The 14,807-nt window shown below is 32.2% G+C and overlaps 1 protein-coding gene across 1 annotated transcript in view; it reads left to right on the top strand.

Annotated features, from left to right (window-relative positions):
• The window catches only part of P5CS (Delta[1]-pyrroline-5-carboxylate synthase), a 150,810-nt gene extending 136,922 nt beyond the window's left edge, over nt 1-13,888 (top strand). The window contains exon 16 of the mRNA XM_069823601.1: nt 5,740-13,888. Within this exon, the coding sequence (XP_069679702.1) occupies nt 5,740-5,906 (167 nt within the window). The 3' untranslated portion in view covers nt 5,907-13,888. The remainder of the gene's footprint in view (nt 1-5,739) is intronic.
• The last annotated feature ends 919 nt before the right edge of the window (nt 13,889-14,807 follow it).

Raw genomic sequence — 14,807 nt, 5'->3', positions numbered from 1 at the left:
AATTTTAGACAACGAATATCCTACAACCATATGCAAGAAGTTATGAATATAATGAAATAGTTGACCTTTCAATTCGAGAACTTTTCGCAAAAATATCTGTTTCTTCAAGTTATTTTCACGTCTTTTCCCCATTTTAAAAAGCATCAGAGACAAAATGAATTACTAACAAAGTCCCTCTCCATACTTAAAAATACTTACAAACTGTCATATGCGCCAATGTAGATGGACCAGGCTGAAATTGAAAACTATCTTATCTAATTGTAAAAGAGGAACAATTTGAAAGGGTGAAACCTAAATTAAATTCAATTACAGTATATAACTGTTAGAAAGTAATTATTGTATATTTTACATTATTTTATGTTATTTGAATGATTGAACTTAACGTTTTTTCCCTCCTTTCTCGTCATTTTTTAAATTATAATAATTGTTCAGAAATATATGCCTATGGGACATTTACATCACAAAATACAGTAATATTAATATTTTCTGTACCTATTGAAATGTTTTTTCCATGTATACTTGTGACAACCTGAATCTATATTCTACTCTTCACTAATTAACATTGTGAAGATCTTGGTGAGCCAAAATCTTTTGCAGACATATATCAACAAGTAGATCTATTACAAAATATATGGACTACTTTAAACCACCCCTATTGAGGGCGTAAACTAAAATTAACTTACGAGATTTATAGGTACCGTATCTACAATTCCACATCACAACCTCTAATTAGAACATATTTTCATTTTGTATAGTCAGGTAACTTCTTGATAATACTGCTTACAACATAATCAGCAATAAAAACCCATTAAGACAATTTCAGTATTTTTATTAATTTCGTCATAACATTAATTTTCTACAACATCCACACCTTCAAACTCAAACACGATACTTTCTAGGAACGACTTCACCGCGTAAGTACTTATGTCGTTATTGCATTAATTATTTATTTTTGGTAAAAGAGTAATTTTTATGTGTATTTATTTACGCTTGCACCAATAATTTTTAAGCCTTTTTATATAAGTACTTGCGGAGTATTCTGAATTATAACGGAACTTGAAATATCTTACATAAAACGCTTTGCAGGGTCCATTAACCCTGTCGTTAACACTGTCCTTAAGACTGCTGCAATATTGTCATCAAAAGGTGCAAGTTTTACACACGCGCGCGCACACACACGATTCTGTCACTGATACACTGTTTTTGGAATTGCAAACTTTACAACAGCAGAGACGTGAACAATTAGGAATGATAAATATCTGTTCACAATATTTTAGATTTATCATATTGTTTCTTTTACTCGTAAATCAACTGAATCAAATAACAGAAGCAATAACTTCGAGTTGCAGTGATTTACAATCTTATCTGAAATAAATTGTCTCCCAAACTTCACACATATTACGATTTACTCTGTTGTTGCTATTAAAGATAGTACTTCAAAACTTATTTCATTCAACAACTGTTAACAGAGAGAATAATATAAATAGCTGTAGAGTGCAGACCAACTTGGCTATGTTTGTCAGCCTTAACCTCAAATCATCTGGCTACTGTACGCATTTTATGACTCGTGCAAAACGTTTATGAAATAGAATTTAGTCGGTTAATAAAATTGTTTTCATGACTGTAATACTTACTTACTTACTTGCTTTTAAGGAACCCGAAGGTTCATTGCCGCCCTCACATAAGCCCGCCATTGGTCCCTATCCTGAGCAAGATTAATCCAGTCTCTATCATCATATCTCACCTCCCTCAAATCCATTTTAATCTTATCTTCCCATCTACGTCTCAGCCTCCCTAAAGGTCTTTTTTCCCTCCGGCCTCCCAACTAACACTCTATCTGCATTTCTGGATTCCCCCATACGTGCTACATGCCCTGCCCATCTGGATTTAATGTTCCTAATTACGTCAGGTGAAGAATACAATGCGTGCAGTTGTGTGTTGTGTAACTTTCTCCACTCCTGTAACGTCATCCCTCTTAGCCCCAAATATTTTCCTAAGCACCTTATTCTCAAACACCCTTAACCTATGTTCCTCTCTCAAGTGAGAGTCCAAGTTTCACAACCATACAGAACAACCGGTAATATGACTGTTTTATAAATTCTAACTTTCAGATTTTTTGACAGCAGACTGGATGATAAAAGCTTTTCAACCGAATAATAACAGGCATTTCCCATATTTATTCTGTGTTTAATTTCCTCCCGAGTATCATTTATATTTGTTACTGTTGCTCCAAGATATTTGAACTTCTCCACCTCTTCAAAAGATAAATTTCCAATTCTTATATTTCCATTTCCTACAATATTCTGGTCACGAGACATAATCATATACTTTGTCTTTTCGGGATTTACTTCCAAACCTATCTCCTTACTTGCTTCCAGTAAAATTCCCGTATTTTCCCTAATCGTTTGTGGATTTTCTCCTAACATATTCACGTCATCCGCATAGACAAGCAGCTGATGTAACCCATTCAATTCCAAACCCTCTCTGTTATCCTAAACTTTCCTAATGGCATACTCTAGAGCAAAGTTAAAAAGTATAGGTGATAGTGCATCTCCTTGCTTTAGCCCACAGTGAATTGGAAAAGCATCTGACAGAAACTGACCTATACGAACTCTGCTGTACGTTTCACTGAGACACATTTTATGTACATGACTGTAATACTATTACTTAATATTATTACTGTGTTTATGAAACAGGTCTGCACTTGCTATAATTATATTTTCGTCTGCCTTTATAGCGGACAATCAGCGAATGTGAATGTTTTCTGACAATTTGCTGATGATTTGTACGTCTCTTCAAACAGCGAACGAACAACGAAGTTTTGCTTCATCATTCGTTCGTTGTTCGTTCGTTAAGTGTACGCACCTTAACATGTGGGAGTGGCGTTGGCGAACATGGGTTTGTTCCATTCTACAAATATGACACATGATTTCTCTAAACTGCATGAAACATATCGATAAGCTACTAACTTAATATGATTACTGAAACTGTTAAGATAAATATTATAAAACGGTTTTAAATAATAATAATAATAATAATAATAATAACTTTTTATTTATTTATTTTATTTATTTATTTAATGTGCTGCACAACAGCCAGTGGCCAATTATAGTTCAGCACAAATATAACAAAAACATAAAACAAAAATAATTATTACACATAAATATAATTACAATTAATTACATTAATGACGATGAATGGATAACTAAGAATACTATGAGACAATGTTAATTGAGTATAATGCCTAAAATAATACATAAATGATAAATCGTTGCCAAGAGCAAACTAAGTCTATACATTGAAGGGATCGAATTCGCAGCCATGCATGTTGGCATTTTTAATGCATCTGGAGACTGGTGAAAGAAATTTCGAATTTCTAATATAGAAAAGTTTGTGGGCTCTCATATCTTTTGTTGGAATACGTAAGGTAATATTGTTTAAGAAAGAGTCACAGGATATATCACCTTTGAGGACTTTACAAAAGAACAGATAATCTAGCTCATGGCGTCTAGCATATAGATTTTGACAATTAAAATATTCACATTTTCTCTCATAACTATACCCGGAATTAATGGGCAGAAATCTGAATGAACATAAGGATATAAATTTTCTTTGTATATTTTCTAATTTAGCCGAGTCCGTAGTTGTAATCGAGTTCCAAACTACAGATGCATATTCGAGTTTCGATCGCACCAATGTATAGTATAGCATTAAAAGAGAATCGGGCGTGGAAAAAGAATAAGTTATTGACCGTATTATTCCTAGCATTCTGATTGCGTGATTGTAAATGTAATCAACGTGACTATGAAAATACAATTTACTGTCAAAGAATATTCCCAAATCTTTTACGCAATCTGTTCTGTTAATTAGTACATTATTTAGAGAATAATTAAATTTCAGTGAAGAAGTTTTTCTAGAAAAGGTTATTACATTAGTTTTGGATACGTTAATTTTCATACCATTGTCTTCCGACCATTTAGCGACTGAATTAATGTCACATTGAAGTGATTGACAGTCAGTACTACTTTTGATTGTGCGAAAAATTTTTAAATCGTCTGCAAATAATAAACAGTCAGAACTTATTCATTTACATATATCATCTATGAATATAATAAATAGGACAGGTCCTAAAGTAGATCCCTGCGGGACTCCGCAATTTATATTATAAGAATAAGAGTGTATATTAAACAGTCTAACACATGAAACTCTATTACTTAAATAATTTTCGAACCACTTTACGTAGCTTACAGAAAGGCCAATATTTCCTAACTTATAAAGAAGGATATAGTGCGGAACTACATCAAAAGCTTTGCTGAAATCAAAATATATTGAATCAGTTTGTCCCTGCGTTTCAATTATTGGTACAATTTTATTTAGATATGTGACCAGGTTAGTGACAGTGGATTTAGTTTTAGTAAATCCATGTTGTGAAGAATTGAGCTTGTTTTTCACATAAAACGATATATGTCTGTGAATAATGGTTTCAAAAATTTTTGAAAAGTTATTTAGGATCGAGATAGGTCTGTAGTTTCTGACATCATTTCTTTTTCCGTTTTTAAATATAGGAATAATTGCAGCTTGTTTCCATAGTGAGGGAAATTCACCATTTTTCAAACTAATATTAAATATGTGGGCTAAAAGGGGAATAAATATAATAGAGCATCCTTTAATTATAAAATTTGGAATACCGTCAGTGCCAGTTGTTTTTGTTGGTTTAAGTTTTTTAATTGCTTTACGAACGTCATCATGTGTTACTTTAGGTATAGGTAATGAGTCTGTTATATTCGTAATAATGTTTTCATATGTATGGCTGTGTTTAGTCTGAACAGATTTGAAGTGATCAGCAAAAGCATTGACAATGTCTAACTGATCTGTGATGTGTTTATCATTAAGAATTAATTCAGAGGGATAATTATCTGTCTTCCGAAATGATTCAACATATTTCCAAAACTTTTTTGGTTCCGTTTTAAGATTTTCATTAATATTTTGAAGCCATGATAATTTATCCGATTTAATTTTAGATTTCACAAGTTTTCTATAGTAGGAAAATGTTTGATAATAAAATTCAGTTTTGAATTTTTTATATTTTTATGTGCATGGTCTTCTAATAATAATAATAATAATAATAATAATAATAATAATAATAATAATAATAATAAAATAATAATAATAATAATAATAATAATAATAATAATAATAATAATAATAGAAAAATACAATACAAAAAATTTGTAAATTTACAAAATTCTAGCACTCCTCTGAAAAAGAATGTTCTCGTGTTCAGGGGAGGATTCGATACATAATAAATTTACATGCATAAATTACAACAAAATAATGTCTAAAAATTAATGATTACTCATAAATAAATTAATGAATTCAATAAATTTTAACAGATTTTAACATCTAATCTATCTAATATAATATAAACGAAAACTGCTGTATTTAGTCAGTGGGTGAGTGAGTGAGCGAGTTAGAGAGATATTCAAGATCTCATTCGTGGTACATGTAGGCCTAGATTCTCGCTTTGACCTAAGTAAATAATACGTGTGAAATTAATGTTCGAGTTGATTATTATTTATTATTATTTAAGACCGTATTTGATGAAGACTTATTCTATGTAAGTTATGTATTTTGTTAAAGCTTCAATTCTTGTTAAGTTCAAATTCCCTTGGGCAGTAAGTGCTCATCTGGAGTTTCGTTAGGGTCTGCAAATCTAATTGCGAATTGTCTGTGTTACAGGTGCGGAAGTAGGCATCAGTACGTCTCGCATCCACGCGCGGGGCCCCATGGGAGTGGAGGGATTGCTGACCACCAAGTGGGTGCTCAAAGGAGATGGCCACGCAGCGTCCGACTTCGCAGAGGGAGGGCCAATGCAATTCACTCACGAATCCTTGCCCATTAACTGAGTGGATCCACCTGCACTTCTGAACATAGTGTATTTCGCTCCCGAGTCCTTTCTTCTAGCTGACAAATTTACATGAAGGATTTTTACACTTTCAAATTCTTTATGTATCCCCGTTTTTTATAATAATAATAATAATAATAATAATAATAATAATAATAATAATAATAATTTATTTAACCTGGCAGAGTTAAGGCCATACGGCCTTCTCTAACACTCAACGAGGAGTAAAGACTGCGTTACAAAAACACTACAAATTTACAAAGTACACTACAATTTTACACACAAAACTGAATAAGATAATAATAATAATAATAATAATAATAATAATAATAATAAAATGTAAACAACAAGTAAGAAGAAATCAGACATAATATATAACATACAGAAAGAAAGAAAAAAGCATAATAAAATGTGAACAGCAGGTCAAAATAAATGCGGCATACAAAGTATAAACAAATAAGACAATTATTCATAATAGTAGTAGTAGTAGTAGTAGTAGTAGTAATAATAATAATAATAATAATAATAATAATTATTATTATTATTATTATTATTATTTATTTAACCTGGCAGAGTTAAGGCCATACGGCCTTCTCTAACACTCAACCAGGAATAAAGACTGCGTTACAAAAACACTACAAATTTACAAAGTACACTACAATTTTACACACAAAACTGAATAAGATAATAATAATAAAATGTAAACAACAAGTAAGAAGAAATCAGACATAATAATACAGAAAGAAAGAAAAAAGCATAATAAAATGTGAACAGCAGGTCAAAATAAATGCGGCATACAAAGTATAAACAAATAAGACAATTATTCATAATAATAGTAATAATAATAATAATGATAATGATAAAAAATAAGAATAGTAATGATGATGATGATGATGATGATGATAATAATAATAATAATAATAATAATAATAATAATAATAATAATAATAGTGATAACACTAATAGTAGTAATAAAATAGTGCAGCACAAAGCATACAGTGAATACAATATTTTTAAGTACACACAATAAGGAAAATTATGATTATATATAGCTCAACTTATTACGTTCGAGATATACCATTATACTAGAATATTAAAAAAAAAGTGTGAATACGTAGAAACATGCAATACAACACTTGTCATAATAGTAAGTTAGTTTGGCAACTCGTCATAAGATAATTTTCTAACTTGGATTTGAAAGATTTCAATGTTCGGCAGCCCTTGACTTCAGGCGGCAGAGAGTTCCAGTGACGAGAGGTAGCAACAGTGAAAGATGAGGAATACAGAGATGATGTGTGAAGTGGAATTTCTAGCGTGTTATTGCGTTGTGATCGAGTATTAATATTATGATAGCGAGAGAGAGTATGAAAACGAGAGAATAAATAATAGAGGGGTGAGATATTTCGTGACTCTTCTTCCTTCTCGGCTTATACTTGTCTTCGTCTCTGTTTCTTCAATGCTCAGGATATTTGTTTTTCCGATCTGAGTTTAAGTTAATAATGGCAAACGCCGATTATATTGAAAGATATAGAGTGTTAAAAAAAAAGCATTAAATGAGAGGTGATAGTACACAAGAAGAATGATAGAATAAAAGAAAATAAACATGGATCCTGAAATTAATATCTTTGGAGATATGGATACTTGTACATCAACATCACAAACTTTCAATGTGATTTCCATTTAAAAAAAGGGCATTCAGTATTCTGAGAGATGGTAGTAGTCAACAAAACAATACAAAAGTCCAATAAACGTGGGTTCTAAAATTAATTCATTGCAGAAAAAGCAATCAACAAACATTTAGCGGCTACATGGCCTTCAGGCGAATCCACGCGTCTGCCTGCCCAGGCAGAGCTGAATGAACACAGTGACCTACTTCATCGCGCGAGCAACATACGTGCATGCCATCGCCGGCCCGGACCCAAGCTGGACGCATGGTAGACAACTGTAAAATTTATAACATGATAAAGGTCTTATATAATAAATACAACAATATCTCTCGTAATAAATAATATACAAAAATTAACAAAAATAAAGGAGCATAACTTTCATTTACACAAAAAAATATTTAAACTTATAATTACTGCCAAAGAAATGGTTTCTTAATAAGGAAAGACCCCTTAAGCACAGGAATTGCAATATCCAAAAGATATGACTTCTGTAGATCTCGTGATGTCCAAAATTGCGTAAAAAATTTGGGTATAGTTCCTCGTGACCAACCAGTAAGCAAGTAACGCTTATACTGTCTAACATGTAATTGCTTTTAAAGCATAGACACAGAAACAAAATTCAAGTGACCCACATTTTGCTTCTGAGTTTGTACATGACAGCAGGCTCATAATCTCTGAGTATACCTCCTCTGACTATCCTTCGTGAAATTCAAAGTGGGCAGTAAGGTCTATACTTATCCGTGTTTTTTCAGATGGTCTGAACGTGATGTCGATGCGTCTGCTACTGCTGTGAGTTGCCAAACCTCATAAACAGTGTAGCCAGAATCCCGCATAGCTTGAGCCATCATGAATCGAATGATAACTTATGATGTGTAGGCCTACTGTTCCGAATGACTTCCCCATACGAACAGAATCCCAAGACGTGTGCAAGAGTTTCGTGCTCTCTGCGGCAATGCTTGCAGAGGATTCAGTTCCGTCTTGAGATCTGCCCGGTAGGAAACGTATCGCGCACACATTGGCTTACAGTTTCTCTCCTTCACTCAGAGTACAAGCCACGATGATCACGGATCCTGTTATTTGATAGCATATACTGTATTCTATATAAAGGGCGACACCTTTACCTTCATGAGAAAGTTGGCTCCATATGATAGCTTCTTGTTCCAGTAATTTTGACGTTATTGCATCTGGCAGGAGACTATTAGGGTTATCCATCCTTTAGCATATAATAACGCAGAATTCCTGCACGGAAATATCATAATATGTACTTCGGTACATCATAATAATTAGGGTTAGTGTTTTGTGTGTGTTCAGTTGAAATGCAAGATCTCTCATGTAACTTAAACTTTCTACTTGAAGATTCCTAATCTCATTCACGTAAAAGTTACCATTTAAATACTTGTTAGTGTGCAGTCGAAATTTTAAATACTTCAACTACATTTATATAATTATATATTCAAGATTTAAAACAATAAATGTTAACTTTTAAATTCGACGGACTCGGGAGTGGAATAGCTAAGTATTTAAGTAACTACCTACTACAGAAAGCAATACTTTACCCAAGAACGAGAATTTCGAAACGAATAAGGCAAAGACACTTCCATACATGTTACGTACAATATTTTGTTTCATAATGTGTTGCATTTACTTATGTCTTATAAAAATTAATAATCTAGGTTAATTAATTTTGAACAGGAAGACGTTAGAAAGACAGAGGATTCAAATTGTTTGTTAAATAATGAAAGCTTTGGATTTAGAGCCCGATAAAGTAAAACAGCACCCTAAAGTTTCTGGATTTATTTGATCAATGTAAACTTGTCAAATTTCGACACAGTACGAAACAAAATATTAACGTAAATATAGGTCTAATTTGAAGAGAATTAAATTTCGTTTAAAACGTATTAGATGGGCCTAATATTGAAGCCCCAGATTTTATAAATAATAATTTGGTTTGCACGATAATGTGAAAACATCTGCTCCAAATTATCAATTTATCAGAAGTTTCGTGTTATTGAAAATTATTGTATTTTAAACTATTAAATATTGTTAACATGTTGATAGTACGAAAATAAAACATTCCAAATTTATTACAACCATATAATGTAATTGTTTTAACGTGGAACGTCTAAGTGGGCAGCTATTCGAGGAAAATGTGTGTAATCATTTCTGTTATACTCTACGTTCATCTTGCTCCTTGGCGCGCCGATGCAACCCGCAACATACCAGTATTGAAAAAATAAATTCAGATTGAATATCATCGCATATACAGAGTGAAAGTGAAATAACCTCGCAGATTGAAATATTAAGTTTGAAGCTTCATCAGTGTGGTAACATTGCCGCTAACACACTCTATTCGTGATACAGATGCAAGAGATCAACAAACTCTGTGTCTCTCGGTAGGTGAGCTGCTCTCTGCGTCGATGTTGGCACCAACTCGAATAGTTCAGTGGCTTCAAATTCTTTTTTTTTATTGTTTAATTAAATTTAGGCTACACGAAAACCGTGTAAGTTATTGAAATACGCAAGAGGGATAAAGTATTCTTTATTAGATTTTCTGTCCATATGAACAAAAATCACGATCATAGCCACAACAGTTACTAATGTATGTATGTATGTATGTATGTATGTATGTATGTATGTATGTATGTATGTATGTATGTATGTATGTATGTATGTATGTATGTATGTATTTATTCACACTGCAATGGGTATATACCCGGTGACAGTGGTAACTAATTACACTCAATAATGACAATAATAAACTTATTAATTAAAAATACAATTAATGATAATACTAATAATTAATACTACTACTAATAATAATAATAATAATAATAATAATAATAATAATAACAACAGGGAATATACTAAATTAAATGAAACGATCACTTAAAATAACATTTGAAATATTCTAATTTGTATCTTAAAACTAAGATCGAACTAAAACCCACGAGTATATGTTCATATCTGCACAAGTACCTTTCAACATTACACTCATTTCGCTGTCAACTCACTCACTGCACTGGAACTACGACACATTTCACTGATTCTATCCTGATTTCACTAACACTTCATAAACATTTCACTGTTCAAATACTTTGCACTGCCACTATAACCTATACAGCTTCACTGACAGGAACACGTTTCACTTACACAGCACACTTCACTGACACGACATACTTCTTCACTGATACAACACACTTCACTGACACAACATAATTCTTCACTGATACAACATTTCAATAACAACATATCATTTACACCCTTTACACCGGTCAGCCTCACCTCTGTGGTTTGCAAACAGATGGAACACTTGATTTCAGCTTATCTAAGGCAGCATTGGGATGACTTAAATTGGTTACATAACTGTCAGCATGGATTTCGGGGGGGGGGGGGCTATTCATGTGAGAGTCAATTAATAACGGTATGTCAGGATTTAGAAGACGGAATAGATTCCAATAGCCAAGTAGAGGTTGTTAAAAATGTGGGGGCGAAATTTTTTTTTTCTGAAAAAAAAAAAACTATGAACTCTCCACCAATATGATATCGAAGTTTTTTGTTACATACAATATGAGCTATTCGCTCTGAAAATCTGCAAGGCTATTTCACTTCCACTCTGTACATTACATTCAAGATATTACTAGTGACTTGTTTTGTGAATGCCGCAATTTTTTTCACTTGTTGCGGTATTCAATATGCTAAGATAATCCTCATCAAGAAGTGTCGTATGATTATTTAAATCACACAACCACTTAAACTTCCCAAACAATTATAGGGAGTCTATTATTCCCTTGCTATTTTTTATTTCTCAACATTATTTTAAAATATCTACACTTGCAGATTGAAGCATTCTTTGAGAATTTTCTAATAGTGACATCGAATTCATTATTCAAATGCGACAATGCGAAGGAGTCTCTTACACCGTTTCGAAAATCACACAAACAGAAGTTTCTTTAAAAGTGATACCGCTTTATGGAAGCGGGAGAGATTAAAATGTTGTATTTAAAAAAAAAATTAATGTGATTTTGTGCAGTAAACCATTATTGTTTATTTTTTTTACATATAAAATAAAAAAAAATGGACCAATATTGCAAATATTGCTAAACAAAGTGGAAATTTACCATAAAGTTCTATTAATGAGATTGAAAGTTTGTATTTGCTGTTCGTTTTTATGTAAACAACGGTCCGCCCCTGCATTAGAACAGAGCATTTGTTTTGTACCGACATGTCTGCATCCGCTTGAGCTGTACCGTGTACTTGTAAACTCCCTCCTCCCCAACCAGTAACGTTGCCAAATGCCTAATATTGTAAACTTTAATAACTAGTTAAATATTGCAATTAGAATAAAATTGTGAGGACTTCTTTCTTCCTTATGACATGAACAATCATCAGTTAAAATAATGGCACTTATACCCCTTACACCCTGCATAGACAGTACATATCGGTCTACTGAAAAAAGTGTCTATGAAATTTAATTATTTCTTATAATTTTACTTTTAATTTGTAAAATAGGCCATGTTTTTAAGATTGACAGTAGTCCAATATTTGTTTACATTTCAACTGGAGTTGAACGCCAGTAGGCCTACTGATCTTGCGCCCAACACACACCAATACACAACAGAGTAATGAAGCTGTATGGAGTGAAGGTAAGTATGCACAAACGACTGCTACACTTCCCTGCTAAAGCAAAAGGTCGTATCTGCAGTTTTAATGTATTTTGAGGTAACACCAGTTTCGGAATGTAGACATAACAACTCTGTATAAGAACACAAAGCCATATCTGCTTTCTAAATTACGTTTTTTCGCCTAAATAGTTTGACGTATCTACATTCAAGAACACCTAGGCTAGGATTAGAAGTCGTATCTTACATAAACTAAGGATAAAACTCGTTTCTGCTCTCATAATTGTACATACGACATTTTTACTTAGTATTTCCTTTAGCCACAATGTCGATTGGTCTTATTATGTATTCTTTATTTGAAAGTGAATTCAATTGTTTCTTTGAATAATTCCGGTGTTTTCTTACCTTTTAGTCTCTCTATTGGTAGCATTGTTAAACAATGTTTTACTACTGGCATTGCAAACTCTCATTCTGTGTTAGTTTTGTTCAAACAAATGTGGTAGAATGCAGATAAATTTAGTTCAGAATATGGAGCCAAATAAGGTAAGTGAAATAAACCTGTAGATTTTATTAGAAAATCAATTATAGCTGACAACCTGACTGTTTAAGAAGAACAAGGCAATCGTTAACAATGGTATTAATACCATTTATTTGCTGTAGTGTTCTCGACCTGTGAAGATACTAAAACCATTAAGTCATATGTCAATAGATAAATTAAGGTAAGTCTTACTCTTAATAAAACACTGAGAGAAAAACTTAAGAAACTAGCTGCATCACCTAAAAAGCAACAAACTGGTGGTTCCCATCAGACTGATCCTGACTATCAACCTATAGAAAGTGAAGATTCCTCAATTAGTGATAGTGACAATGAAAAAGTGGCAATAAGTAATATGTCTTCTGACATAAATGCTCAAACAACTGCAAATATAACTGAAAATAGTAATAGTCTTACAAAAAGGAAGGGCATTCGTAAAAGGAGATTATTTGAAACACCGTTGCAAGACAGAAAACAAGCTAAACTAGAATTAGAAAACACAAACATTCTATTAAAGCTTCTCGTTCACATGACTGTAAAAAAAAATGTTCTTCGAATATTAGCAGAGAAAAACAAACGTACAGAAAAAGTTTTACAAAGAGAAAAACTTAAGGGCCAAGACCACACCGTATACGAGCCTGGCTCTTACGGTAATGGCTAGAAACATTTTTGTTTTATAATTTTAATTTGTACTGGCTAGCTAGGTAGGTAGTTAAATAAATGAAATTATTACATTGTTGTAATTTCTTAGTTGACCAGGAATTCTGTGTTCATTGTTAATATCAATTACTTTGCAAAGCTGTCAGTTCACTTACAACTTATTCCATAACACAATTTTCAAACATTACTAAAGCAAATAGCCGTATCTACTGTCTCTCACATAAAAAAGTGAAAATTTGTTAATATATTACTATTGCTAAAATTGTCTCTAAGTATTATATTAATAAACGAAACCACAAAAAATACCATTATTTTTGTGGATGGCATAAAACTAAACACAAAATGTTCTCTCCTGACAATTTTACTCCATGTCAAATACGACCTTCTGATTTAGCAGGGCAACAACAAAGTAAAATAAATGACTGTTTATTCTGATTTTAAAAAATGTTACAAAAAACATATTTTTTTCTGCGAAAATTTTGAAAGTTACAGAAAAACATAATTTGACTTTTTTCTTCAGATTTTAATGCTCTACCGCGCGCACACGTACACACACACACACACACACACACACACACAGAGAGTGAACCCTAAGTAATGTCATTTATTCTGTTGGACTATTCCTTTAGTAAGAAGCAATAGAAGTAAAATATCATTTTGCTGTGTTTGAAAAATGTGCATTCAGTAGGGAATGCCCAGTAGGTTATTTTGTTGCTCTGAACAACCCCTTCACCTGGCTTGCTTAAATAGCAGATTGAGAGGTCATTACCATATACAGTGTTTTTAAAATCGTAAGAAAAAATACAGATGATAGATCGTTTAATTTTTGTGATTCAACTGTAAAAGAGAACGGAGACTGAAGAATGTTCATTTCATGTTAAAGTAAGAATTTTGACAATTTTAAATGAAGTCCAAAATTTGATTTTAATTAAATATTCGCAGAAGACAGACAAACTTATTTAAAACTAAATTTGAAAGATTAAGAAATATTTACACACCCCCATTTCAACTGAATGTTCTGGAGAACGTAAACAATAATGAGCTTTATTTCATGTTATGAAAAGGAATTTTTAGAAAATTTAAAACTACGAAGGAAAAAAAAACAGAAAGTACGATAGGCTTATTATACTTTAAATTACCTAAATTAAAAATATTATTTTATACATTCGATTTCATTTTTAATTAGTCATTCAGTGAACACAGGCAATAAGAACAATTTATTTTTCGTTATACAAATCAACTTAATAATTTAAGGAAACTCCGTTTGTCGTATTGCAAACATCTTCTTTAGCCAATTAGAAATAGTTCCCTCCCACTTTATTTTTATAGTAGTAATCTGTAATCGAACATACAATACAGTAAATAAAGTTTCTTCGAACACAATTGAAGGGTGCACGGGAATAACGATCAAGGTCCATTTT

Source organism: Periplaneta americana, chromosome 4 (genome assembly GCF_040183065.1).
Source record: "Periplaneta americana isolate PAMFEO1 chromosome 4, P.americana_PAMFEO1_priV1, whole genome shotgun sequence".
Taxonomy (NCBI): Eukaryota; Metazoa; Arthropoda; class Insecta; order Blattodea; family Blattidae; genus Periplaneta; species Periplaneta americana.
This window is presented reverse-complemented; position numbering and strand designations above follow the sequence as displayed.